This window comes from Budorcas taxicolor, chromosome 16, assembly GCF_023091745.1.
Source record: "Budorcas taxicolor isolate Tak-1 chromosome 16, Takin1.1, whole genome shotgun sequence".
In the NCBI taxonomy this organism is placed as follows: domain Eukaryota; kingdom Metazoa; phylum Chordata; class Mammalia; order Artiodactyla; family Bovidae; genus Budorcas; species Budorcas taxicolor.
In genome coordinates, this window is record NC_068925.1 from 33,577,386 (window position 1) to 33,602,807 (window position 25,422).

General features: G+C 38.8%; 1 protein-coding gene across 1 annotated transcript in view; it reads right to left on the reverse strand.

Annotated features, from left to right (window-relative positions):
- CATSPERE (catsper channel auxiliary subunit epsilon) overlaps positions 1-25,422 on the reverse strand; it is a 145,184-nt gene that overhangs the window by 63,735 nt on the left and 56,027 nt on the right. The window contains exons 9-10 of the mRNA XM_052653544.1: positions 15,161-15,653; positions 2,980-3,457 (exon numbers count right to left, since the gene is read on the reverse strand). Coding sequence (XP_052509504.1) covers positions 2,980-3,457; positions 15,161-15,653 — 971 coding nt within the window. The remainder of the gene's footprint in view (positions 1-2,979; positions 3,458-15,160; positions 15,654-25,422) is intronic.

Consider the following 25,422-nt stretch of genomic DNA (forward strand, 5'->3'; position numbering starts at 1 on the left):
GACTAAACACACACACTTAGTGTGTTAGGTGATTAAAGCTGCAGTGATCAAAACAATATAGATCTTGTGAAGACAGAAGAGTGGGAGGGAATAGCCTAAAGCTGAACTCGCTTAACATGAGGAATAAATACATGCTAAAATTGGCATTTCAGATCTGTGGGGCAAGCTTTGCTTAACAGAAGACTGATCTGAAGGCAATACCAGGTTTCAGAGGAAAAATAAATAAAATTAGGTTTCTAACTTATACCAAGTACTATAGATGAATTAAAGATTGAAACATAAGAATTATAATGTTAAACTATTTTTAAAAATATTAAAAAATTTTATTTTAGGATTCATTTGACTGCCTTGGGTCTCAGTTGCACATGGGATTTTCATTGAATCACAGAGGATCTTCTGTTGTGGTGCACGGACTCTCCATTTGCAGTGCATGGACCCTCTAGTTGTGGTGCATGTGGGATCTCAGTTTCCCAACCAGGGATCGAACCCGTGTCCCTGCATTGTAAGGCAGATTCTTAACCACTGGATCACCAGGGAACTCCCAAAGTTAAATTATTAACAGAAAATATATGACAATATTTCTAACAATTGGAAAGTCCTTTCATATTATGACATTATCAGAGAAGTTACACATAAAAAAATACTTGGACTTTAGCCTGAATTAAGTAGAAGAGTTATGTCGATATCAAAGTGAAGAATATTCTTGGCAGTAGATATCCAAGAAATAGCAAAGAGGCCAGTCTGGTTAGGTAACAGTGGACAAAGAGTCAAGTGATACAGACCACATCAGAGTCTAGGGCCAGGTCTCATACTGTGTTTCAGGTTATGCTAAGGTTTTACATTGTATTCTGAGTGATATAAGAAGCCAAGTGAGGCTTTTAAGCAGAGGAATATGATTTTGCATATATTTTCAAAGGCTCACTCTGGCTGCTAGGTGTACCCGAACCTGGTTGATGATGGGGACACATGGATAAAAGATGAGAGACCACTTAAAAAACTCTTATACTTATGGGCTAGAGAGGATAGGGTCTTGGACTGGAGTGGGAATGGTGCAAAAAGGTTAGGTTTTAGATATACTTTTTACACATAGCCAGCAGGATTTGATAATGGCTTGCTATGAGATGTAAAAGGGGAGAATTCAAGGATGAGGTCAAGGTTTGTGGTTGGAAGAAAAGAAGAGCTGTTTACTTGATAGGGGATGACAAGGGAAGAAGCAGGCTGCAGTGTGGGTGAGGGACTCAAGGATTCAGTTTTGGATATGTTAGTCTGAGATGCCCACTAGTCATCTGAGTGAAAGCATCAAGAGGTGGTAAGAAATAGCAGTTTGGAGTTCAGGCTAGGGATCACGGCTGGAGGGCAAAGAATCAGTGTCAACAGAGTTCAGACTTCTCCATTTAGGAATTAAGAAGATGAGAATGGAAAAGAGGCTGAGGCTGGTGAAGTAGGAGGAAAATCAAAAATACCCTCAAAAGTCTTTGGGAAAAGGTGTTTCAGGAAAAAGGCCATGTTGAATTGTTTCAAATGCTGCTGCCAGATCACAAAAGATGACTGGAAATTGGCCATTGGATTAACAAATTTATTTATTTTTGGCTGTGCTGGGTCCTCGTTGCTGTGCTGACTTTTCTTTAGCTGTGGAGAGCAGGAGCTACTCTAGTTGTGGTGTGTGGGTTTCTCATGATGTGGATCGTCTTGTTGTGGAGCACGGGTTCTAAGGCATGCAGGTTTCAGTAATTACGGCTCCCAAGCTCTAGAGAACAGGTGCAATAGTTGTGCATACAGGCTTAGTTGCTCCGAGGCATGTGGGATCCTTCCTGATTAGGGATAGAACCCGTGTCTCCTGCATCGGCCGGTGGATTCTTTACCCCTGAACCACCAGGGAAGCCCAAGAATAACTACTATTAGTTAAAGGCTTACCACTTGCTAAGTATTATTCTAAGCATTTTATATACAATCCCTTATCTAGTCAATGTGACAGTCCTATTAATATATTTTAGATTAGAAAACTGAGGTTTGGAAACGTTAAATGACATTTTTATAGACTTGAAAACAGATGGGATTAACTCTACAACACCTGTTATAGAATTCAGTTTCATTGAATTGTGTTCCCTCAAAAAAGTTATGTTGAACTTCTAACTCCAAATGCTGCTTCAGAACATGACTATATTTGGAAACAGAGTCATTATAGATGTAATTAGTTAAGAGGAGATCATTCTGGGCTACGGTTAGCCCTGGTGTCCTTATAACAAGATAGTGTATGGAGACAGGAAGAATGCTATGTGATGCCACAGGCAGTGACTGGAATGTTGCAGCTGCAAGGAAGGAATGGCAAGGTTTGCCAGCAAGTCACAGAAGCTAAGAAAGATTCCTTCAGATTTCAGAGGGAGTATGGCCCTGCCAACACTTTAAATGTGGAATTCTAGCCTCTCGAACTGAGAAAATAAATTTCTGAGGCTTTAAGTTTATACCAGTTTGTGGTACTTTTGTTATGGGAGCCGTAAATCCTAGGAAGTGAATACAACCACACATCACCTCCTACACTGAAAACACATATATAAGTTGCATGTGTATCTGCTGATTGATCAGAATGAACCTCTGAAAAAAGAACTTGAGTTTGCCATTTTGCTGTATGAGATCCTGAAAAAAAAGTGAAAGTGTTAGTCTCTCAGTCATGTCCGACTCTTTTCGACCCCATGGACTGTAGCCCACGAGACTCTTCTGTATATGGAATCCTCCAGGCAAGAATATCAAAGTGGGCAGCCTGCATTGCAGGCAGATTCTTTATAGTCTGAGCCACCAGGGAAGTCCCTTATGAGATCCTAGTTAGCATTAAGATAATTTTAAAGATAACCATTTTTAGATGATAAAACATCTAAACATCTTCACCAAAAACACCATATATTAATGCATTAAAATTGTACATCTTCATAAGGAAGATACCTATGAAATCTAGAATAATTTTGCAGATTGAAGATAACTTACCCATAAGAACATTATGAATAATGCTGTTTTGTGATAACCTTGATAGATTTCCAAATTCTGTAGTTGTTTGTATAACTCCAGTATCTCTGAAATTATGATAATAATAGTAGATCCTATGTTTGTCCCATAGTAATAATTCTGGCATTGCTGAATGTAAGAAATATGGAATTAAAAAAGTGTCTATAGTGACATCTAATGCAAAGTCTTGGAATACCCATTGTATTGTATCTTCATTGTATATCACTAGGTAAATTGTTTTGGAGGTGTTACACATAATGCAGTAATTTAATAACAAGGCAAGTTCCAAAGGGTGTCCTGTATACTCAACATTGTGTATAGTCAGAGTAGCAGTTGGTGACGTCTTTAGACGTCCTTTTAGTTTTTCAGTAGTTAATATTTTAACAAATTTAAGAAGAGCATATCCAAGATAAACTTCATTTTCTGTCCAGATTGCCATGTTGCTTCTTCTTTCTTTATCCTGTGACAAAATAGAAAACAATTAGAATACCTTTGATTTTAGAGAGGGTGCTAACAATTCCTGTCTTCTATTTTGCAACATTTAAAAATAAAACACAGTAACTACCTACTAAGGTTTAATTTGTACTGTATTTCTGAACAATATTTCAGACATAGAAGTTACACTGAAATCTATTACACATAGGTATAAAAATAAATTATTCCAATAATTTTATTCTTTTGTATACTTTTTCTATCAATAGAAATAATTAATTTAAATTCCCTTTTAAATCCTTAAAGAGCATTAGCCTTCTCTTTTCTTATGTATTTATCTACTCTGACCAAGAGTGTCCCTTAGACTTTGATGTTTACTAAGGTCAAGAAATAAGGATATTTCAAACGTTATTTTTGGAATTCCAACTTCCTTTGCTAAAGAGAAGAGAGAACTTAAAACCTGAGACAAATCAGTACTACCCTTTGATGGACACTGTAAGAGGGGAAAACCACCCAGAGTTGCTATGTCTGAGGTTCAGTGGGTATAATTTCATTTAGGGAGCCAAGTACCCCCTTTCCCCTATCTCCCCTCCCCCAACTGGTTCTAATTCTTAAAGATTTTTACTTAAAATGGAAGTTCTATGTCCATGACAATCAACAGAGTCTTTTGTGCATATCTTGTCTCCCAAAATAAAGAAATTTGTACATTTATTTAATGTACAAATATTTAGTCTATACTCAAACAGTATGTAGAAAGAAATCGAACTGATAATTAAAAAAAAAAAAGAGAGAGAGAGACCATTTGGGGTAAAAAGACATTTTACCAAATGAAGATTCAATTTAAAACCTAGAACTTCTGTTGCTGAAAATGAGTGCAAAACAATTCTCAAGAAGGAAATAGATTAGAAACAAAATGATGAGCCCTTTATAGAAAAGACTCAGTTATTCTCACTATTCTTGGCAGAGGGAGGGGAATGGGAATTGGTCATAAACATAATAGACGGGAACTCCAGTGAGCCCCAGCCATGTAATGAGATTATACCTACCCAAAACTCTTTCCTATAGATCTTCACTTGGGTATAGTAAGCCAAGGTCTTGGGGCAAGGCAGGAAAGTGGAACAATCCCTCTGATGCATTCATGGCCTCTCCCAAATATAAAGCAGTAACCTTCTAAGGACAGGGAGGGGACAGGCACCAGGGCAACAAAGTTGAGAGACATCTGTCAGCATTCTGGATGCTCCGTTACCGTATACAGGAAGTGGATAAGAAAGCTAAGACAAGCTCTCCTTCTGAGATATACATGGTCTTCACTGAGAGTAAAAAGCAGTCTCCATGCAAGGATTAGGGGCAGGGAAGCAGAAGAGAGAGAAATCTCCTAAGGCAAGAAAATCCTGGGGCTGATGAGAAAAGAAAGAGAAATCCTCAGTGATTAAAAAAAAAAAAAAAGGTTGGCAGCAGAGACAGCTCTCTTAGGATTTGGAAAGCTGGTGACTCAGTTACAAAGTATGAAGAGATCTCTGGAATCTCGTCAGTGCTGAGACTCCAGGCACAGCAAAAAAGAAAACTGCTATGATGAAACACTGAAAATCTAGTGGAAAGACAAGCAAGAATGCAGAGATGGGGAATTACAGCTAAGATATGTAGATGATTAAAAAAAAACAAAACCAGAATAGGGGACTTCCCTGGTGGTTCAGTGGTTAAGAATCCACTTGCCAACGCAAGGCACATAGATCCTGTCCCTGGCTCGGGAAGATCCCACATGCTGCAGTGCAACTAAGCCTGTGTGCCACAACTACTGAGCCTGCGTGCTGCAACTACTGAAGCCCACATACCTAGAGCTGTGCTCTGCATCAACAGAAGCCACTTCAATGAGAAGCCTGAGCTCTGCAAATACAGAGTAGCCCCTGCTCACCACAACGAGAGAAAGCCCACATGCAGCAACTAAGACCCAGTGCAGCCAAAAATAAATTAAAAAGAAAAAAACAAAACAGAACGGAAATGCTAGAAATTAAAGATATGATACCAAAAATAAAGAAATTACTAGATGGATTTAAGAGTTAACTGAGAATAGCAAGAGTAAAAGAGCAGTGACTTTGATGACAGGTTAATAGCATGTATCCTAACTGAAATACAAAAAAAAAAAAAATCAGGACATCTGCCCATATTAAACAGTCTCATATATATATTTCTGGAATCCTAGAAGAGGAAAAAGAGACTGGTGCAGAAGGAGTGTTTGAAGAAATAATGCTTAAGAACATCCAAAAATTAATGAAAGACATAATCCCAGAAATCCAAGAAGCTCAACTGAACCTCAAACAGGATAAATACAAAGGAAATTACACATAAGCACATAATAAAAATGCTGAAAACCAAAGATAAAATGAAGGATTTAAACAAGTAAAAAAGACACATTTTGCACTTGAGAACGACTGGAATAATGGCTCACCTCTTAACAAAAATGATGAAAGCCATAAGATAACCAAATGTCTTTGTAAATTGCTTTAAAAACAACTGAAAAACAACAAAACCTACCTATCATTATATAATTCTGTATTTGGTGGAAATGAAGGCAAAAAATAAAGACACTTCCTGTTCTGTTCTGTTCTGTTCAGTCGCTAAGTCGTGTCTGACTCTTTGTGACCCCCTGGGCGGCAGCATGCCAGGCTTCCCTGTCCTTCACCATCTCTTGGAGTTTACTCCAATTCATGTCCATTGAGTCGGCGATGCCATCCAACCATCTCATCCTCTGTTGTCCCCTTCTCCTCCTGACTTCAATCTTTCTCAGCATCAGGGTCTTTTCCAACGAGTCAGCTCTTCGCATCAGGTGGCCAAAGTATTGGAGTTTCAGCTTCAGTATCAGTCTTTTCAATGAATATTCAGGACTGATTTCCTTTAGGATGGACTGGTTGGATCTCCTTGCAGTCCAAGGGACTCTCAAGAGTCTTCTCCAACACCATAGTTCAAAAGCATCAATTCTTTGGAGCTCAGCTTTCTTTATAGTCCAATTCTCACATCCATACACAACTACTGGAAAAACCACAGCCTTGATTATATAGACCTTTTCTGGCAAAGTAACGTCTCTGCTTTTTAATATGCTGTCTAGGTTGGTCATAGCTTTTCTTCCAAGGAGTAAGCATCTTTTAATTTCATGGCTGCAGTCACCATCTGCAGTGATTTTGGAGCCCAAGAAAATAAAGTCTGACACTGTTTCCATTGTTTCCCCATCTATTTGCCATGAAGTGATGGGACCAGATGCCATGATCTTCGTTTTCTGAATGTTGAGCTTTAAGCCAACTTTTTCACTCTCTTTCCCTTTCATCAAGAGGCTTTTTAGTTCTTCTTCACTTTCTGCCATAAGAGTGGTGTCTTCTGCATATCTGAGGTTATTGATATTTCTCCTGGCAATCTTGATTCCCGCTTGTGCTTCTTCCAGTCCAGCATTTCACATGATGTACTCTGCATATAAGTTAAATAAGCAGGGTGACAATATACAGCCTTGACATACTCCTTTCCCTATTTGGATGCAGTCTGTTGTTCCATGTCCAGCTCTAACTGTTGCTTCCTGACCTGCACACAAATTTCTCAAGAGGCAGGTCAGGTGGTCTGGTATTCCCATTTCTTGAAGAATTTTCCAGTTTGTAAAGGCTTTGGCATAGTCAAAAAAGCAGAAATAGATGTTTTTCTGGAACTCTCTTGCTTTTTTGATGATCCAACAGATATTGGCAATTTGATCTCTGGTTCCTCTGCCTTTTCTAAAACCAGCTTGAACATCTGAAAGTTCACAGTTCACATATTGTTGAAGCCTGGCTTGGAGAATTTTGAGCATTACTTTACTAATGTGTGAGATGACTGCAATTGTGAGGTAGTTTGAGCATTCTTTGGCATTGCCTTTCTTTGGGATTGGAATGAAAACTGACCTTTTCCAGTCCTATGGCCACTGCTGAGTTTCCCCAATTTGTTGGCATATTACGTGCAGCACTTTCACAGCATCATCTTTTAGGATTTGAAATAGCTCAACTAGAATTCCATCACCTCCACTAGCTTTGTTTGTAGTGATGCTTCCTAAGGCCCACTTGATGTCACATTTTAGGATGTCTGGTTCTAGATGAATGATCACACCATCATGATTATCTGGGTCCTGAAGATCTTTTTTGTATAATTCTGTGTATTCTTGCCACCTCTCCTTAATATCTTCTGCTTCTGTTAGGTCCATACCATTTCTTTCCTTTATTGTGCCCATCTTTGCATGAAATATTTCCTTCGTGTCTCTAATTTTCTTGAAGAGATGTCTAGTCTTTGCCATTCCATTGTTTTCCTCCATTTCTTTGCATTTATCACTGAGGCAGGCTTTCTTATCTCTCCTTGCTGTTCTTTGGAACTCTGAATTTAGATGGGTATACCTTTCCTTTTCTCCTTTGCCTTTCACTCCTCTTCTTTTCACAGGTGTTTGTAAGGCCTCCTCAGACAGCTATTTTGCATTTTTGCATTTCTTTTTCTTGAGGATGGTCTTGATTGCTGGCTCCTGTAGAATGTCATGAACCTCCATCCATAGTTCTTCAGGCACTCTGTCTATCAGGTCTAGTCCCTTGAATCTATTTGTCACTTCCACTGTATGATCATAAGGTATTTGATTTAGGTCATAACTGAATGGTCTAGTGGTTTTCCTTACTTTCTTCAATTTAAGTCTGAATTTGGCAATAAGGAGTTTATGATCTGAGCCAGTCAGCTCCTGGTCTTGTTTTTGCTGACTGTAAAGAGCTTCTCCATCTTTGGCTGCAAAGAATATAATCAATCTGATTTCAGTGTTGACCATCTGGTGATGTCCATGTGTAGAGTCTTCTCTTATGTTGTTGGAAGAGGGTGTTTGCTATGACCAGTGCATTCTTTTGGCAAAACTCTATTAGCCTTTGCCCTACTTCATTCTGTACTCCAAGGCCAAATGTGCCTGTTACTCCAGGTATTTCTTGACGTGTACTTTTGCATTCCAGTCCCTTGTAAGGAAAAGGATATCTTTTTTGGCGGGTGTTAGTTCTACAAGGTCTTGTAGGTCTTCATAGAACCATTCAACTTCAGCTTCTTCAGCATTACTGGTCAGGGCATAGACTTGGATTACTGTGATATCGAATGGTTTGACTTGAAAACGAACAGAGATCATTCTGTCGTTTTGGAGATTGCATTCAAGTACTGCATTTGGGCTCTTTTGTTGACTATGATGGCTACTCCATTTCTTCTAAGGTATTCTTGCCAACAGTAGTAGATATAATGGTCATCTGAGTTAAATTCACCCATTCCAGTCCATTTTAGTTCACTGATCCCTAAAATGTCAACATTCATTCTTGCTATCTCCTGTTTGACCACTTCCAGTTTGCCTTGATTCATGGACCTAACATTCCGGGTTCCTTTGCAATATTGCTCTTTATAGCATTGAACTTTACTTCCATCACCAGTCATATCAACAACTGGGTGTTGTTTTTGCTTTGGCTCCATCTCTTCATTCCTTTTGGAGTTATTTCTCCACTGATCTCCAGTAGCTTATTAGGCATCTACTGAACTGGGGAGTTCATCTTTCAGTGTCCTATCTTTTTTGCCTTTTCATACTGTTCATGTTGATAAGCTCAGGAAGAATTCAAAACTTTTAAAATATTCTGCATTCCAACCAAGATCTACATTTTTAGTGGCATTTATTTCTAGATTTTTTTTTGTTCCATATTGATAGAATCAGCTTCTTAATTTCTATGAAAGCCAATAGGATTTTAATTGAAGTTCTGCTTTTCTCAAGAATTCTCATTGTAACAAAATTGCATTTTTTCCACCTATGAACAAAATAAATTTTCATACATTTCAACCTATGATACATTTTACATGTCTTTTACTTTACTCAATGATATTTGTAGTTTTAAAGTGTATATATTTGCATGTCTTTTATCAGGTTTATTCCTGAGTATTTAATATTTTAAATTCTATTTAAACAGTATTTTTTAAAATTTCTTTATTTCTTTTTTTATTTATTATTTTTATTTTACTTTACAATACTATATTGGTTTTGCCATACATTGACATGAATCTGCCACGGGTGTACATGAGTTCCCAATCCTGAACCTCCCTCCCACCTCTCTCCCCATATAATCTCTCTGGGTCATCCCAGTGCACCAGCCCCAAGCATCCTGTATCCTGTATCGAACCTAGACTGGCGATTTGTTTCTTACATGATAGTATACATATTTCAATGCCATTCTCCCAAATCATCCCACCCTCTCCTTCTCCCACAGAGTCCAAAAGTCTGTTCTATACATCTGTGTCTCTTTTGCTGTCTTGTATACAGGGTTATCATTACCATTTTTCTAAATTCCATATATATGTGTTAGTAAACTGTATTGGTATTTTTCTTTCTGGCTTACTTCACTGTATAATCGGCTCCAGTTTCATCCACTTCATTAGAACGGATTCAAATATATTCCTTTTAATGGCTGAGTAATACTCCACTGTGTATATGTACCACAGTTTTCTTATCCATTCGTCTGCTGATGGACATCTAGGTTGCTTCCATGTCCTGGCTATTATAAACAGTGCTGTGATGAACACTGGGGTACACGTGTCTCTTTCAATTCTGGTTTCCTCGGTATGTATGCCCAGTAGTGGGATTGCTGGGTCATAAGGCAGTTCTATTTCCAGTTTTCTAAGGAATTGCCACACTATTCTCCATAGTGGCTGTACTAGTTTGCATTCCCACCAACAGTGTAAGAGGGTTCCCTTTTCTCCAAACCCTCTCCAGCATTTATTGCTTGAGGACTTTTGGATCACAGTCATTCTGACTGGTGCGAAATGGTATCTCATTGCGGTCCTGATTTGCATTCCTCTGATAATGAGTGATGCTGAGCATCTTTTCATGTGTTTGTTAGCCATCTGTATGTCTTCTTTGGAGAAATGTCTATTTAGTTCTTTGGCCCATTTTTTGATTGGGTCGTTTATTTTTCTGGAATTGAGCTGCATAAGTTGCTTGTATATTTTTGAGATTAGTTGTTTGTCAGTTGTTTCATTTGCTATTATTTTCTCCCATTCTGAAGGCTGTCTTTTCACCTTGCCTATAGTTTCCTTTGTTGTGCAGAAGCTTTTAATTTTAATTAGGTCCCATTTGTTTATTTTTGCTTTTATTTCCAGAATTCTGGGAGGTGGATCATAGAGGATCCTGCTGTAATTTATGTCGGAGAGTGTTTTGCCTATGTTCTCCTCTAGGAGTTTTATAGTTTCTGGTCTTAAGTTTAGATCTTTAATCCATTTTGAGTTTATTTTTGCGTATGGTGTTAGAAAGTGTTCTAGTTTCATTCTTTTACAAGTGGTTGACCAGTTTTCCCAGCACCACTTGTTAAAGAAATGGTCTTTAATCCATTGTATATTCTTGCCTCCTTTGTTGAAGATAAGGTGTCCATAGGTGCATGGATTTATCTCTGGGCTTTCTATTTTGTTCCATGGATCTATATTTCTGTCTTTGTGCTGGTACCGTACTGTTTTGATGACTGTGGTTTTGTAGTAGAGCCTGAAGTCAGGCAGGTTGATTCCTCCAGTTCCATTCTTCTTTCTCAAGATTGCTTTGACTATTCGAGGTTTCTTGTATTTCCATACAAATTGTGAAATTATTTGTTCTCAGTTCAGTTCAGTCACTCAGTCATGTCCGACTCTTTGTGACCCCATGAATTGCAGCACGCCAGGCCTCCCTGTTCATCACCAACTCCAAGAGTTCACTCAGACACACGTCCATCGAGTCCGTGATGCCATCCAGCCATCTCATCTTCTGTCGTCCCCTTCTTCTCCTGCCCCCAATCCCTCCCAGCATCAGAGTCTTTTCCAATGAGTCAACTCTTCGCATGAGGTGGCCAAAGTACTGGAATTTCAGCTTTAGCATCATTCCTTCCAAAGAAATCCCAGGGTTGATCTCCTTCAGAAGGGACTGGTTGGATCTCCTTGCAGTCCAAGGGACTCCCAAGAGTCTTCTCCAACACCACAGTTCAAAAGCATCAATTCTTCGGCGCTCAGCCTTCTTCACAGAACAACTCTCACATCCATACATGACCACTGGAAAAACCATAGCCTTGACTAGACGGACCTTAGTCGGCAAAGTAATGTCTCTGCTTTCGAATATACTATCTAGTCATAACTTTTCTTCCAAGGAGTAAGCGTCTTTTAATTTCATGGCTGCAGTCACCATCTGCAGTGATTTTGGAGCCCCCAAAAATAAAGTTGGACACTGTTTCCACTGTTTCCCCATCTATTTCCCATGAAGTGATGGGACTGGATGCCATGATCTTCGTTTTCTGAATGTTGAGCTTTAAGCCAACTTTTTCGCTCTCCTCTTTCACTTTCATCAAGAGGCTTTTTAGCTCCTCTTCACTTTCTGCCATGAGGGTGGTGTCATCTGCATATCTGAGGTTATTGATATTTCTCCCGGCAATCTTGATTCCAGCTTCTGTTTCTTCCAGTCCAGCATGTCTCATGATGTACTCTGCATAGAAGTTAAATAAGTAAGGTGACAATATACAGCCTTGACATACTCCTTTCCCTATTTGGATGCAGTCTGTTGTTCCATGTCCAGTTCTAACTGTTGCTTCCTGACCTGCATACAGATTTCTCAAGAGGCAGGTTAGATGGTCTGATATTCCCATCTCTTTCAGAATTTTCCACAGTTTATTGTGATCCACACAGTCAAAGGACTTGGCATAGTCAATAAAGCAGAAATAGATGTCTTTCTGGAACTCTTTTGCTTTTTCCATTAGCTCTATGAAAAATACCGCTGGTAGCTTGATAGGGATTACATTGAATCTGTAGATTGCTTTGGGAAGTATCCTCATTTTCACTATATTGATTCTTCTGATCCATGAACATGGTATATTTCTCCATCTATTAGTGTCCTCTTTGATTTCTTTCACCAGTGTTTTATAGTTTTCTATATATAGGTCTTTAGTTTCTTTAGGTAGATATATTCCTAAGTACTTTATTCTTTTCGTTGCAATGGTGAATGGAATTTTTTCCTTAATTTCTTTTTCTACTTTCTCATTGTTAGTGTATAGGAATGCAAGGGATTTCTGTGTGTTGATTTTATATCCTGCAACTTTACTATATTCATTGATTAGCTCTAGTAATTTTCTGGTGGAGTCTTTAGGGTTTTCAATGTAGAGGATCATGTCATCTGCAAACAGTGAGAGTTTTACTTCTTCTTTTCCAATTTGGATTCCTTTTATTTCTGATTGTTCATTTATATGTTTATATCTTTCATATACAAAATTAAATTGCTATATAAATACGCAGTTGATTTTTTATATTGATCTTAACATACTGCAACCTGGTAAACACACTTATTAGCCCTGTAACTTAAAAAAAAATAGGTTTCATAATCTTTTCTATATTTAAAGGTGTTTGAATAAAGACAGTCTCCTTTTCAATACAGACTCCTTTTATTCACTTCTTCACTCATTGCACCTGCTAGAACTGTCAATACAATGTTGAATAGATGTGGTGTCGGCACACATTCTCACCTTGTTCCTTATTTTAAGCAAGAAATGGAAGAAAGGAACAAAGGAGCAAATGGTGTTAATAAAAAATGAACTCCAAATGGTAAGTTTAACCAACAACAGCATTTTTACATCAAATCTGAGCAGAGTAAATAACAGTCTCTTACCACTGGACAATGTTATCTTAAGGTTTCTCATAAATGTTCTGTGTTAGGTTGAGGAAGTTCTCTTTTATTCTTAATCTGCTGATTTTTAAAATCAATTGTGTATACTACATTTTGTCAAATGCTTTTATATGTACCTATTGAGATGATCATATAGGTTTTTAAAATTATTTTCTAATAAGGTGAATTATGTTGATTGATTTTCTATTGCAAGTCACTCTTTTATTCCTAAGTTAAACCCACTTGGTCATGATGTATTTTCCTTTTTATATATTTTTAGATCTGGTTTACTAACACTTTGTTCATAGGTTTTAAATATTTGTTAGTAAGAGATATTGGTCTTCAGTTTTATATGCTTGTCATGTGTTATTCTTGGTTGTGGTATCACATAATGCTGGCCTCGCTGAATAAATCAGGAAGTATCCTCCTTGTTCAGTTTTCTGAAAGATTTTAGAAATTGTGGCATTTATTTTAAAAATATATCCTAGAATTCACTGGTGAAATACTCTTGGCGTGAAGTTTTCTCTGTGGTAAGGTTTTTAAATAACAAATTCAATTTCTTTAATTGATATGGGGGTGTAGCTGTTACATACGTCATCTTAGGGAAGCTCTGGTAGCTTGCATAAATTTGTTTTAACTTTGTATTCAGAGTTGTTTGACTAGGCCCCATTCTGAAACAGGTTCACACCAGCCAAGAGGCCACCTGATCCATGCAGACAGCTACACAGAAACCCAGCCCGGTCCTCCAATGGGTTGCAGAAGCCCCATATCTGCTGGGCCACACAACCAACCGAGCAGAAAGCCTACCCTGCTCTCCAGTGGGCACACAGCCACCACGCAAAGGGCAGCCTCACAGCCAGCCTGGCCAGGTGCCAGCCTCACTGATCAGCATGCCCATTAGTCAGCCCCACCATCCATGTCAGGGGTACCACTAAAGAATATAGTTCTCGTAACTAAAGGGGTGTGCTGCTGGGCCTCACAGACTGCCTCCTATGTAAAGCTACTTTTACAAGTTCAGGAGACACAGCTGACCTATCTAACACATAGAAGTAAACAGTAAAGAACTGGGAAAATGAGGCAGATGATAATGTTCCAAATGAAAAAACAAGACAAAATCCCAGAAAAAGAATTTAACAAAGTGGAGATAAGCAATATATCTGATAAAAAGATCAAGATAATGAACACAAAATGCTCAATGAATTTGGGAGAATGAATGAATATAGTAAGAATTTCAACAGAGTTAGAAAATATATAAAAAGAGCTAGAGCAAAGGAATATAAAAGCTAAAATGAAAAACATCGTAGAAGGTATTGACAATAAGATTAGATGATACAGAGAAATTAATCAGTGGTCAGGAAGACAGAGTAGTGAAAACCATCTCCCTTTGGGACCATATCAATGCAACATCATACTAACATTTGCATTATTGGGGAGAAGATAAAAGAAAGGAGAAGAGAGAAAGAAAGGGGCAGAGAATTTATTTGAAGAAATAAGAGCTGAAAACTTCACTAACCTGAGAAAAGAAACAGATATCCAGGTCCAGGAAGCACAGAGGGTTGCCAAACAAGATGAACACAGAGACAAAATATAATTAAAGTGACCAAAAAAAAAAAAAAGATAAAGAGAGAACCTTAAGAGCAACAAGAGAAAAGCAACCAGTTATATATAGGGGAACTACCATAAGAGAATTATCTGACTTTTCAGGATAAACTCTACAGGCCAGAAGGAGTGGCACAATGTAAATAAAGAGATAAAAGGAAAAAACCTACAACCAAAAATAGCTGCTGCTGTTATTTAGTCACTAAGTCACGTCCAACTCTTTTGCAACCCCACAGACTGTAGCCCACCAGGTTCCTCTGTCCATGGGATTTCTCAGACAAGAATACTAGAGTGGCTTGCCATTTCCTTCTCCAGGGGATCTTCCCGACCCAGGGATTGAACCCGCATCTCCTGCATTGGCAGGCAAATTCTTTACCTCTAGGCCACCTGGGAAGATTAAACAGTTCGGTAAATACATCTAAATGTGCAGGTGTAATATACATATATATGTAATCTTTTACTAACCTTTAAAAAATAGTTGATCCAACACCACTTTCTTGATGTAATGCCAATAATTCCACCATCAGGAAGATTTGCATTGCTTCCCAGTCTTGTAAATGTATCATAATTTTTTAAGTAGAGAACACCATTTATTAAAAAAAATATTCCATCCTGTGATAGGATCACATCAGACACATTGTGTCTTTCATCTTCAGTCAGAATATTTGGAGGCACTCTGATTCTGGTCCAAGTAAGGAATGAATCATTTGTCTGAAAGGTCTCCATGTCAGCTACCACCACAACAAATGAAGGAACACAAGCAGCCCAATTTGCTATTAACTGACTACCCCGCGGTGAAGATATTGGTAAAAACCCAGGAATCTCAGGTATTGTCAACAAAGGAAAAGTCAGCAGGAAAAGACTATTTGCAACAAAGCAGTCTAGAAAAGCTGCTCGATTTCCTCTAACCTCTTTCAGCACGTCATTTTCTGTCATTGGTACCGAGATATACCATTTCCTAAGAAGAGAAAAATAGAAAATATAAAAGTAAAATGCACCTCCTCCTTCTTCTCATCCATCTTGCATGGTGCTGACATTATCTTTTTTAAAAAATTTCTTATTCTTTTATTGGAGAATAATTGCTTTACAATGTTGTGGTGGCCTCTGCCATACATCAGTGCAAATCAGTCATAATTATATATATTATCCCTTCCTTCTTGAGCCTCCCTCCACCCCCCTCCCCCATTCCACCCCTCTAGGTCATCACAGAACACCAGGTTGAGCTCCCTGTGTTATATAGGAGCTTCCCACTAGTTTTCTTTCTTTTTTTTTTTTTTTGATGATTATTCACTTTTTATTTGGGAATATTATTTTATTGAATTCTCCCAGTACATCTTAGTCTTGTCTAAGCTGGATCTAGTTACTTTCTTTTATTTTTCTTTTTTTTTTTTTAATTTTAAAATCTTTAATTCTTACATGTGTTCCCAAACATGAACCCCCCTCCCACCTCCCTCCCCATAACATCTCTGTGGGTCATCCCCATGCACCAGCCCCAAGCATGCTGTATCCTGCGTCAGTCATAGACTGGCGATTCAATTCTTACATGATAGTATACATGATAGAATGCCATTCTCCCAAATCATCCCACCCTCTCCCTCTCCCTCTGAGTCCAAAAGTCCGTTATACACAGCTGTGTCTGTTTTCCTGTCTTGCATTTTACATATTTTATATATGATAGTGTATATACGTTAGTGCTGCTTTCTCAATTTGTCCTACCCTCTCAGTCCCCTGCTGTGTCCACCAGACCATTATCTACAATTGCATCTCCAATTCTTCTCTGTAAATAGTTTCATCAGTACTATTTTTCTAGATTCCATATATATGCATTAATATTTCTTTCTGACTTACTTCACTCTGTATAACAGGCTCTAGGTTCATCCATCTCATTTATCATCTTTTATAAAAATTTTTATTTTTATCAACATAAGTTGGGTAAAACAAAACAAATAATATTAAAATGCCACCATGGCCCCATTTCTCCTCATTCCTCACTTTAGTTTCCAAAAGAAAACAGTTTTGATTTTTGCAGCTCTTTGTTCTGAAATGTCTCCATTTTCTCAAATAAATATTCTTATATTGCTCTCTTAATATGTAATTTTGTTCATTATTGGCTTCTTATATGACACATGAAACTATTTCTGCCACATAGTATACCTACCTGTACATCTCCTTTTTCAAGTTAATATCATAGTGTTTAGCTAAATTCATAGTATTTAGATTGTTATTTAATATATACATATTGTTAACTACTGAGAAAGTTATAATCAAGTTTTCCTATATGTATATTTACAATATTTCCCATAAAGTTAACAATTTCACTTTAAAAATGTGTTCAGTTTTTTAAGTTTTCCAGTAGGTAATTAAAATGGTGCTCCATAATATTTTCCTTGTGGTAAATGCAGAGGTAACCTAGTACTTGTTTCCGGAAATTTTCTTTCTTTATTCCCTGGATTGAAGTCACCATTTACTGGGTCCAATGCTTTGATCTTTCTTGTTTTGTTAAAAACACATTTTTTAGTACCTCTCTGTTGAAGGGTGTGTGAACATAAAATTTTTGAGACTCTGAATACCCCAAAATATCTTTATTTTACATTAACCAGCTAGATAATTTGGCTAGATAGAGACTTCAAAATTTTGAAGGCATTTTCTCCAGCCTTGTGTATTCAGTTTTACTAATGGGAAGTCAGACGACACATTGACTCTTTTTATTTAAATGAGGTGCCTTTCTATAGGTTTTTAAAATCATCACTTTTTTTCTTCGTATTATAAAATTTGACAGGGCTGGGTCTATCTTTTGAAGTGGACACACAAATGTATTTGTGAAAACAAGCACTCTGATATGTATCTTAAAACTCAGGAGAAGTTCTAAGAATTTCTCAGCAGGGCAATTCAGGAGAGATCAGTTTATAGGATGCTCAGTAAATGCTTCTTGAGTTTCCTATTTCCTCAATGAATATACACTTGGTTGGTGGTGATGGCATTCTGCCCACTCAGAATGAGATCCTGCCAGGTGAAGGAAACCCCATGCTGGGGCAATTGAAGGGATGCCATCAAACTTCTATGCCCTAAACCATGGCACCATCAAATTTGATCCAATTATTGCTTTGGGCAAGCCACACCACTGACTCTAACATTGGTTTCAAGCACCAGTTGGTCTTTTCAAATCATCAGTATCATTTTGTTATTGTCCACTGACTATATAATAATCTCATATAAGCAGCCACAGAACAATTATGTATTGGTGACTATTTTGTTTGATTGGATAGTTGGTTATCTACAAGATCCAGGAAGGACCCAGGACTGAAGGCTTGGCCAAGCATACTGAGCTTTTCAGTTTTCCACGTCTATCATTTTGCTTTCAAACCTTTGATTTTTTTTTTTAAAAAAAATGTGACTACATTTATACACGTTTCAAATTCCTTTCTTCTTTCTCATTTTATAGCATCTTAGTCACCTTTTATGTGTATAATATCGTCTCTTATTTCTGTGTACACAGTATATTTTTTTGTGAACTTTCTTTTGCTTCCTGCTGTGTGCTATGTCCTCTGAATTGAGCTGTTCTGTTTATTGACTTAGGTCTCTGAATCTGTTCGAAGCTTTCTGTAACTGGTGGTCCTTTAATATTTAAGGGAGAAGCAGAAACAAGTTGTGAGATACCTCTGAGGTATACCTCTTGTTCCTATGGTGCCTCACTCTGCTTCTCCCCTCCTGATTCCAAATTTAAGTTATCTTGAGTAGTTCAGTTCAGTTCAGTTCAGTCGCTCAGTCATGTCCGACTCTTTGCAATCCCATGAATTGTAGCACGCCAGGCCTCCCTGTTCATCACCATCTCCCGGAGTTCACTCAGACTCACATCCATCGAGTCAGTGATGCCATCCAGCCATCTCATCCTCTGTCGTCCCCTCTCCTCCTGCCCCCAATCCCTCCCAGCATCAAAGTCTTTTCCAATGAGTCAACTCTTCGCATGAGGTGGCCAAAGTACTGGAGTTTCAGCTTTAGCATCATTCCTTCCAAAGAAATCCCAGGGCTGATCTCCTTCAAAATGGACTGGTTGGATCTCCTTGCAGTCCAAGGGACTCTCAAGAGTCTTCTCCAACACCACAGTTCAAAAGCATCAATTCTTTGGCGCTCAGCCTTCTTCACAGTCCAACTCTCACATCCATACATGACCACAGGAAAAACCATAGCCTTGACTAGACGGACCTTAGTCGGCAAAGTAATGTCTCTGCTTTTGAATATACTATCTAGGTTGGTTATACCTTTTCTTCCGAGGAGTAAGCATCTTTTAATTTCATGGCTGCAGTCACCATCTGCAGTGATTTTGGAGTCCAAAAAAATAAAGTTTGACACTGTTTCCACTGTTTCCCCATCTATTTCCCATGAAGTGATGGGACAGGATGCCATGATCTTCGTTTTCTGAATGTTGAGCTTTAAGCCAACTTTTTCGCTCTCCTCTTTCACTTTCATCAAGAGGCTTTTTAGCTCCTCTTCACTTTCTGCCATAAGGGTGGTGTCTTCTGCATATCTGAGGTTATTGATATTTCTCCCGGCAATCTTGATTCCAGCTTCTGTTTCTTCCAGTCCAGCATTTCTCATGATGTACTCTGCATATAAGTTGAATAAGCAGGGTGACAATATACAGCCTTGACGTACTCCTTTTCCTATTTGGAACCAGTCTGTTGTTCCATGTCCAGTTCTAACTGTTGCTTCCTGACCTGCATACAGATTTCTCAAGAGGCAGGTCAGGTGGTCTGGTATTCCCATCTCTTTCAGAATTTTCCAGTTTATTGTGATCCACACAGTCAAAGGCTTTGGCATAGTCAATAAAACGAAAATAGATGTTTTTCTGGAACTCTCTTGCTTTTTCCATGATCCAGCGGATGTTGGCAATTTGACCTCTGGTTCCTTTGCCTTTTCTAAAACCAGCTTGAACATCAGGGAGTTCACGATTCACATATTGCTGAAGCCTGGCTTGGAGAATTTTGAGCATTACTTTACTAGCATGTGAGATGAGTGCAATTGTGCGGTAGTTTGAGCATTCTTTGGCATTGCCTTTCTTTGGAATTGGAATGAAAACTGATCTTTTCCAGTCCTGTGGCCACTGCTGAGTTTTCCAATATGCTGGCATACTGAGTGCAGCACGTTCACAGCATCATCTTTCAGGATTTGAAACAGCTCAACTGGAATTCCATCACCTCCACTAGCTTTGTTCGTAGTGATGCTTTCTAAGGCCCACTTGACTTCACTTTCCAAGATGTCTGGCTCTAGATTAGTGATCACATCATCATGATTATCTGGGTCGTGAAGATCTTTTTTGTACGGTTCTTCTGTGTATTCTTGCCACCTCTTCTTAATATCTTCTGCTTCTGTTAGGTCCAGACCATTTCTGTCCTTTATCGAGCCCATCTTTGCATGAAATGTTCCCTTGGTATCTCTAATTTTCTTGAAGAGATCTCTAGTCTTTTCCATTCTGTTGTTTTCCTCTATTTCTTTGCATTGATCGCTTAAGAAGGCTTTCTTATCTCTTCTTGCTATTCTTTGGAACTCTGCATTCAGATGCTTATATCTTTCCTTTTCTCCTTGGCTTTTTGCCTCTCTTCTTTTCACAGCTATTTGTAAGGCCTCCCCAGACAGCCATTTTGCTTTTTTGCGTTTCTTTTCCATGGGGATGGTCTTGATCCCTGTCTCCTGTACAGTGTCATGAACCTCATTCCATAGTTCATCAGGATCTCTATCTATCAGATCTAGGCCCTTAAATCTATTTCTCACTTCCATGTATAATCGTAAGGGATTTGATTTAGGTCATACCTGAATGGTCTAGCACTTTCCCCTTCTTTCTTCAATTTAAGTCTGAATTTGGTAATGAAGACTTCATGATCTGAGCCACAGTCAGCTCCTGGTCTTGTTTTTGTTGACTGTATAGAGCTTCTCCATCTTTGGCTGCATAGACTATAATCAATCTGATTTTGGTGTTGACCATCTGGTGATGTCCATGTGTAGAGTCTTCTCCTGTGTTGTTGGAAGAAGGTGTTTGCTATGACCAGTGCATTTTCTTGACAAAACTCTTAAGTAGTTATAATCTGTTAATTCAAATGCTTTCAGGAGCAGATATGCTAGGTTTCCACATTCAGGGAGCATGATTGCAGGTACCCTCAGTTCAGTTCAGTTCAGTTGCTCAGTCATGTCCAACTCTTTGTGACCCCATGAATCACAGCACGCCAGGCCTCCCTGTCCATCTCCAACTCCTGGAGTTCACTCAGACTCAAGTCCATCGAGTCAGTGATGCCATCCAGCCATCTCATCCTCTGTCGTCCCCCTCTCCTCCTGCCCCTAAAGAATTTCTATTCAGAATTCCCTGCTGCAAGCTCTCAATTAGCAGAATTTCTGTGCTCTATGAAGTCAGTTACCAGTTTCTCTCTCTGCTTTGTATTTCCTGTGCTTGCTTAAAAACTACTTAGAAAATTCAGTGGCCCATACATTATCTTCAGGAAAAAGTTCAAACTATTCCAGTACTTTAATGGAGTCTTAATTTTTCCCCCTATTCAGTTTCACATGCCACATTATATTTCAGGTGTTCTTGTTCAGTCTCAGTTGTGTCCAACTTTTTGCTACTCCGTTGACTGCAGCATGGCAGGCTTCCCTGTCTTTCACCATCTCTTGGAGTTTTCTCAAACTCATGTCCATCGAGTCGGTGATGCCATCCAACCAGCTCATCCTGTCATCCCCTTCTCTTCCTGCCTTCAATCTTTCCCAGCATCAGGGTCTGTTCCAATGAGTCAGCTCTTCATATCGTGTGGCCAAAGTATTGGAGCTTCAGCTTCAGTATCAGTGCTTCCAATAAATATTCAGGGTTGATTCCCTTTAGAATGGATTGGATTGACCTCCTTGCAGCCCAAGGGACTCTCAAGAGTCTTCTCCAACACCACAGTTCAGAAGCATCAATTCTTTGGTTCTCAGCCTTCTTTATGGTCCAATTCTCACATCCATGCATGACTACTGGAAAAACCATAACTTTGCCTAGATGGACCTTTGTTGGCAAAATAATGTCTCTGCTTTTTAAGACATTATCTGAGTTTATCATAGGTTTTCTTCCCAGGAGCAAGCGTCTTTTAATTTCATGGCTGCAGTCACAATCTGGAGTGATTTTTGAATCCAAGAAAATAAAGTCTGTCATTGTTTCATTGTTTCATTTTTTCCCCGTCTGTTTGCCATGAAGTGATGAGACCAGATGCCATGATCTTTGTTTTTTTAATGCTGAGTTTTAAGCCAACTTTTTCACTCTCCTCTTTCACTTTCATCACGAGATTCTTCTTCTTTGCTTTCTGTCATAAGGGTGGTGTCATCTGCATATCTGAGGTTATTGCTATTTCTCCTGGCAATCTTGATTCCCACTTGTGCTTCATCCAGCATGGCATTTCGCATGATGTGCTCTGCATATATTAAATAAACAGGGTGACAATATATTTAAACGTACTTCTTTCCCAATTTGGAACCAGTCCGTTGTTCCATGTCCAGTTCTAACTGTTGCTTCCTGACCTGCATACAGGTTTCTCAAGAGGCATGTCAGGTGGTCTGGTATTCCTATCTCTTGAAGAATTTTCCAGTTTGTTGTGATCCATACAGTGAAAGGCTCTGGCATAGTCAATAAAGCAGAAGTAGGTGTTTTTCTAAAATTCTCTTGTTTTTTTGATGATCTAGCAGATGTTGGCAACTTGATGTCTGGTTCCTCTGCCTTTTCTAAAGCCAGCTGGAACATCTGGAAGTTTTCGGTTCACGTACTGCTGAAGCCTGTCTTGGAGAATTTTGAGCATCACTTCGTTAGTGTGTGAAATGAGTGCAATTGTGCAGTAGTTTGAGCATTCTTTGGTGTTGCCTCTCTTTGGATTGGAATGAAAACAGACCTTTTCCAGTTCTGTGGCCATTGCTGAATTTTCCAAATTTACTGGCATATTGAGTGCAGCACTATCACAGCATCATCTTTTACGATTTGAAATAGCTCAACTGGAATTCCATCACCTCCATTAGCTTGTTTGTAGTGATGCTAAGGCCCCCTTGACCTCTTACTACAAAATGTCTGGCTCTAGGTGAGCAATCACACCACCATGGCTATCTGCATCATTAAGATCTTTTTTGTATAGTTCTGCGTATTCTTTCCACCTCTTCTGCTTGTGTTAGGTCCATACCATTTTTATCCTTTACTGTGCCCATCTTTCCATGAAATATTCCCTTTGTATCTCTGATTTTCTTGACGAGATCTCTAGTCTTTCCCCATTCTGTTTTTTTTATTCCCCACCCCCACCCCCCGCCGCCACCGTTTCTTTGCACTGTTCACTTAGGAAGGCTTTCTTGTCTCTCCTTGCTATTCTGTGAACTCTGTATTCAGATGGGTTTATCTTTCCTTTTCTCCTTTGCTTTTCATTTCTCTTCTTTTCTCAGCTATCTGTAAGGCCTCCTCAGACTACCATTTTGCCTTTTTGCATTCCTTTTTCTTGGGGATGGTCTTGATCACCACCTCTGGTAAAATATTATGAACTTCCATCCATAGTTCTTCAGGTACTCTATCAAATCTAATCCCTGGAATCTATTTGTCATTTCCACTCTATAATCATAAGGGATTTGATTTAGGTCATATCTAAATGGTCTAGTGGTTTTCCCTACTTTCTTCAGTTTAAGTCTGAATTTGGCAATTAGGAGTTCATAATCTGAGCCACAGTCAGCTTCTGGTCTTGTTTTTGCTGACTGTATAGAGCTTCTTCCTCTCTGGCTGCAAGGAATGTAATCAATCTGATTTCAGTGTTGACCATCTGGTGATGTTCACGTGCAGAGTCATCTCTCATGTTGTTGGAAGAGGGTGTTTGCTCTGACTAGTGTGTTCTCTTGGCAAAACTCTGTTAGCCTTTTCCCTGATTCATTTTGTACTCCATGGCCAAACTAGCCTGTTACTCCAGGTATCTCTTGACTTCTTACTTTTGCATTCCAATCCCCTGTGATGAAAAATACATCTTTTTTTGCTGTTAGTTCTAGAAGGTCCTGTAGGTCTTCATAGAACTGTTCAGCTTCTTTGGCATTAGTGGTTGGGGCATAGACTTGGATTACTGTGATACTGAATGGTTTGCCTTGGAAATGAACCGAGATCATTCTGTCGTTTTTGAGACTTTGTTGACTATGAGGGCTACTCCGTTTCTTCTAAGGGATTGTTGCCCATTCCAGTCCATTTTAGTTCACTGATTTCTAAAATGATGTTCATTCTTGCCATCTCTTGTTTGACCACTTCCAATTTACCTTGATTCATGGACCTAACATTCCAGGGATCTATGCAATACTGTTCTTTACAGGATTGGACTTTACTTTTATCACCAGACACATCCACAACTGGACATTTTTTCCACTTTGACTCAGACTTTTCATTCATTCTGGAGCTATTTCTCCACTCTTCTCCAGGAACATTTTGGACAGCTTCCGACCTGGGGAGTTCATCTCTCAGTGTCACATCTTTCTGCCTTTTTATACTGTGCATGGGGTTCTTAAGGCAAGAATGTAGAAGTCGTTTGCCATTCCTTTTTCCTTCAATATTATGTTTGTGAAATACATTCATGTTGATTTGTGTTGCTGTGTTTATTTCTCTCACAGCTGTATAATGTATTATTTCTATAGTGTAATTACGCAAGAGAATGTTTATCCATTCCTCTATGAAAGGAAATTAGAGTTTCAAATTTTTTCCTTTCAGAAAAATGCTGCTACAGATATACTTTCACATATCTCTTGATTCACCTGTGCATGGGTTTCTCTAAGGTAACCACAGGTGTTGAATTGCTCAAGATATATGCATCTTCAACTTTGTCTGACAATGTAAAAATATCTTTCAAATTGCTTGTGCCAATTTATACTTCTGCTAGCAATGTATGTAAGTGTTCCCATTGTTGCACATTGCTATGGTGTGAATGTTTGTGTTTGCTCAGTATTCATATATTGAAATCTTAATGCCCAATATGATCGTAATATTGAGGCCTTCAGAGAAGGCGATGGCACCCCACTCCAGTACTCTTGCCTGGAAAATCCCATGGATGGAGGAGCCTGGTAGGCTGCAGTCCATGGGGTCGCAAAGCGTCGGACGCGACTGAGTGACTTCCCTTTCACTTTTCACTTTCATGCATTGGAGAAGGAAATGGCAACCCACTCCAGTGTTCTTGCCTAGAGAATCCCAAAGCCTGGTGGGCTGCCATCCATGGGGCCGCACAGAGTCGGACACGACTGAAGTGACTTAGCAGCAGCAGCAGCAGTGAGGCCTTAGAGAGGTAATTCATGAGGGTAGAGCTCTCATAAGTGGGATTAATGCCCTTGTAAAAGAACCCCAAGAGAGCTCCCCAGCCTGTTCTGCCACGTGAGGATACAGTGCAAATTCTGACACCCAAAAGAGGGCCTTCAATCAACCATATTGGCACCCTGATTTCAGATTTCCAGCCTCCAGAACTGTGAAAAATAAGCTTCTGTTGTTATAAAGTCACCCAGCTTGTGGCATTTTGTTACAGAAGCCTGAATAGACGGACATGTTTTCATTAATAACATTATAAAATGTTAACATATTTATCAGTCTCTGTGTGTAAAATGATCCTCTTTGGGCTATTAATATTTTTCTCTAATTATCAATAAAGTCAAACATCATTTCATGTACCTATTAATGAGTGTTTATCAAATCTTTGATTTTATAATGAGATACTTTTATTAAT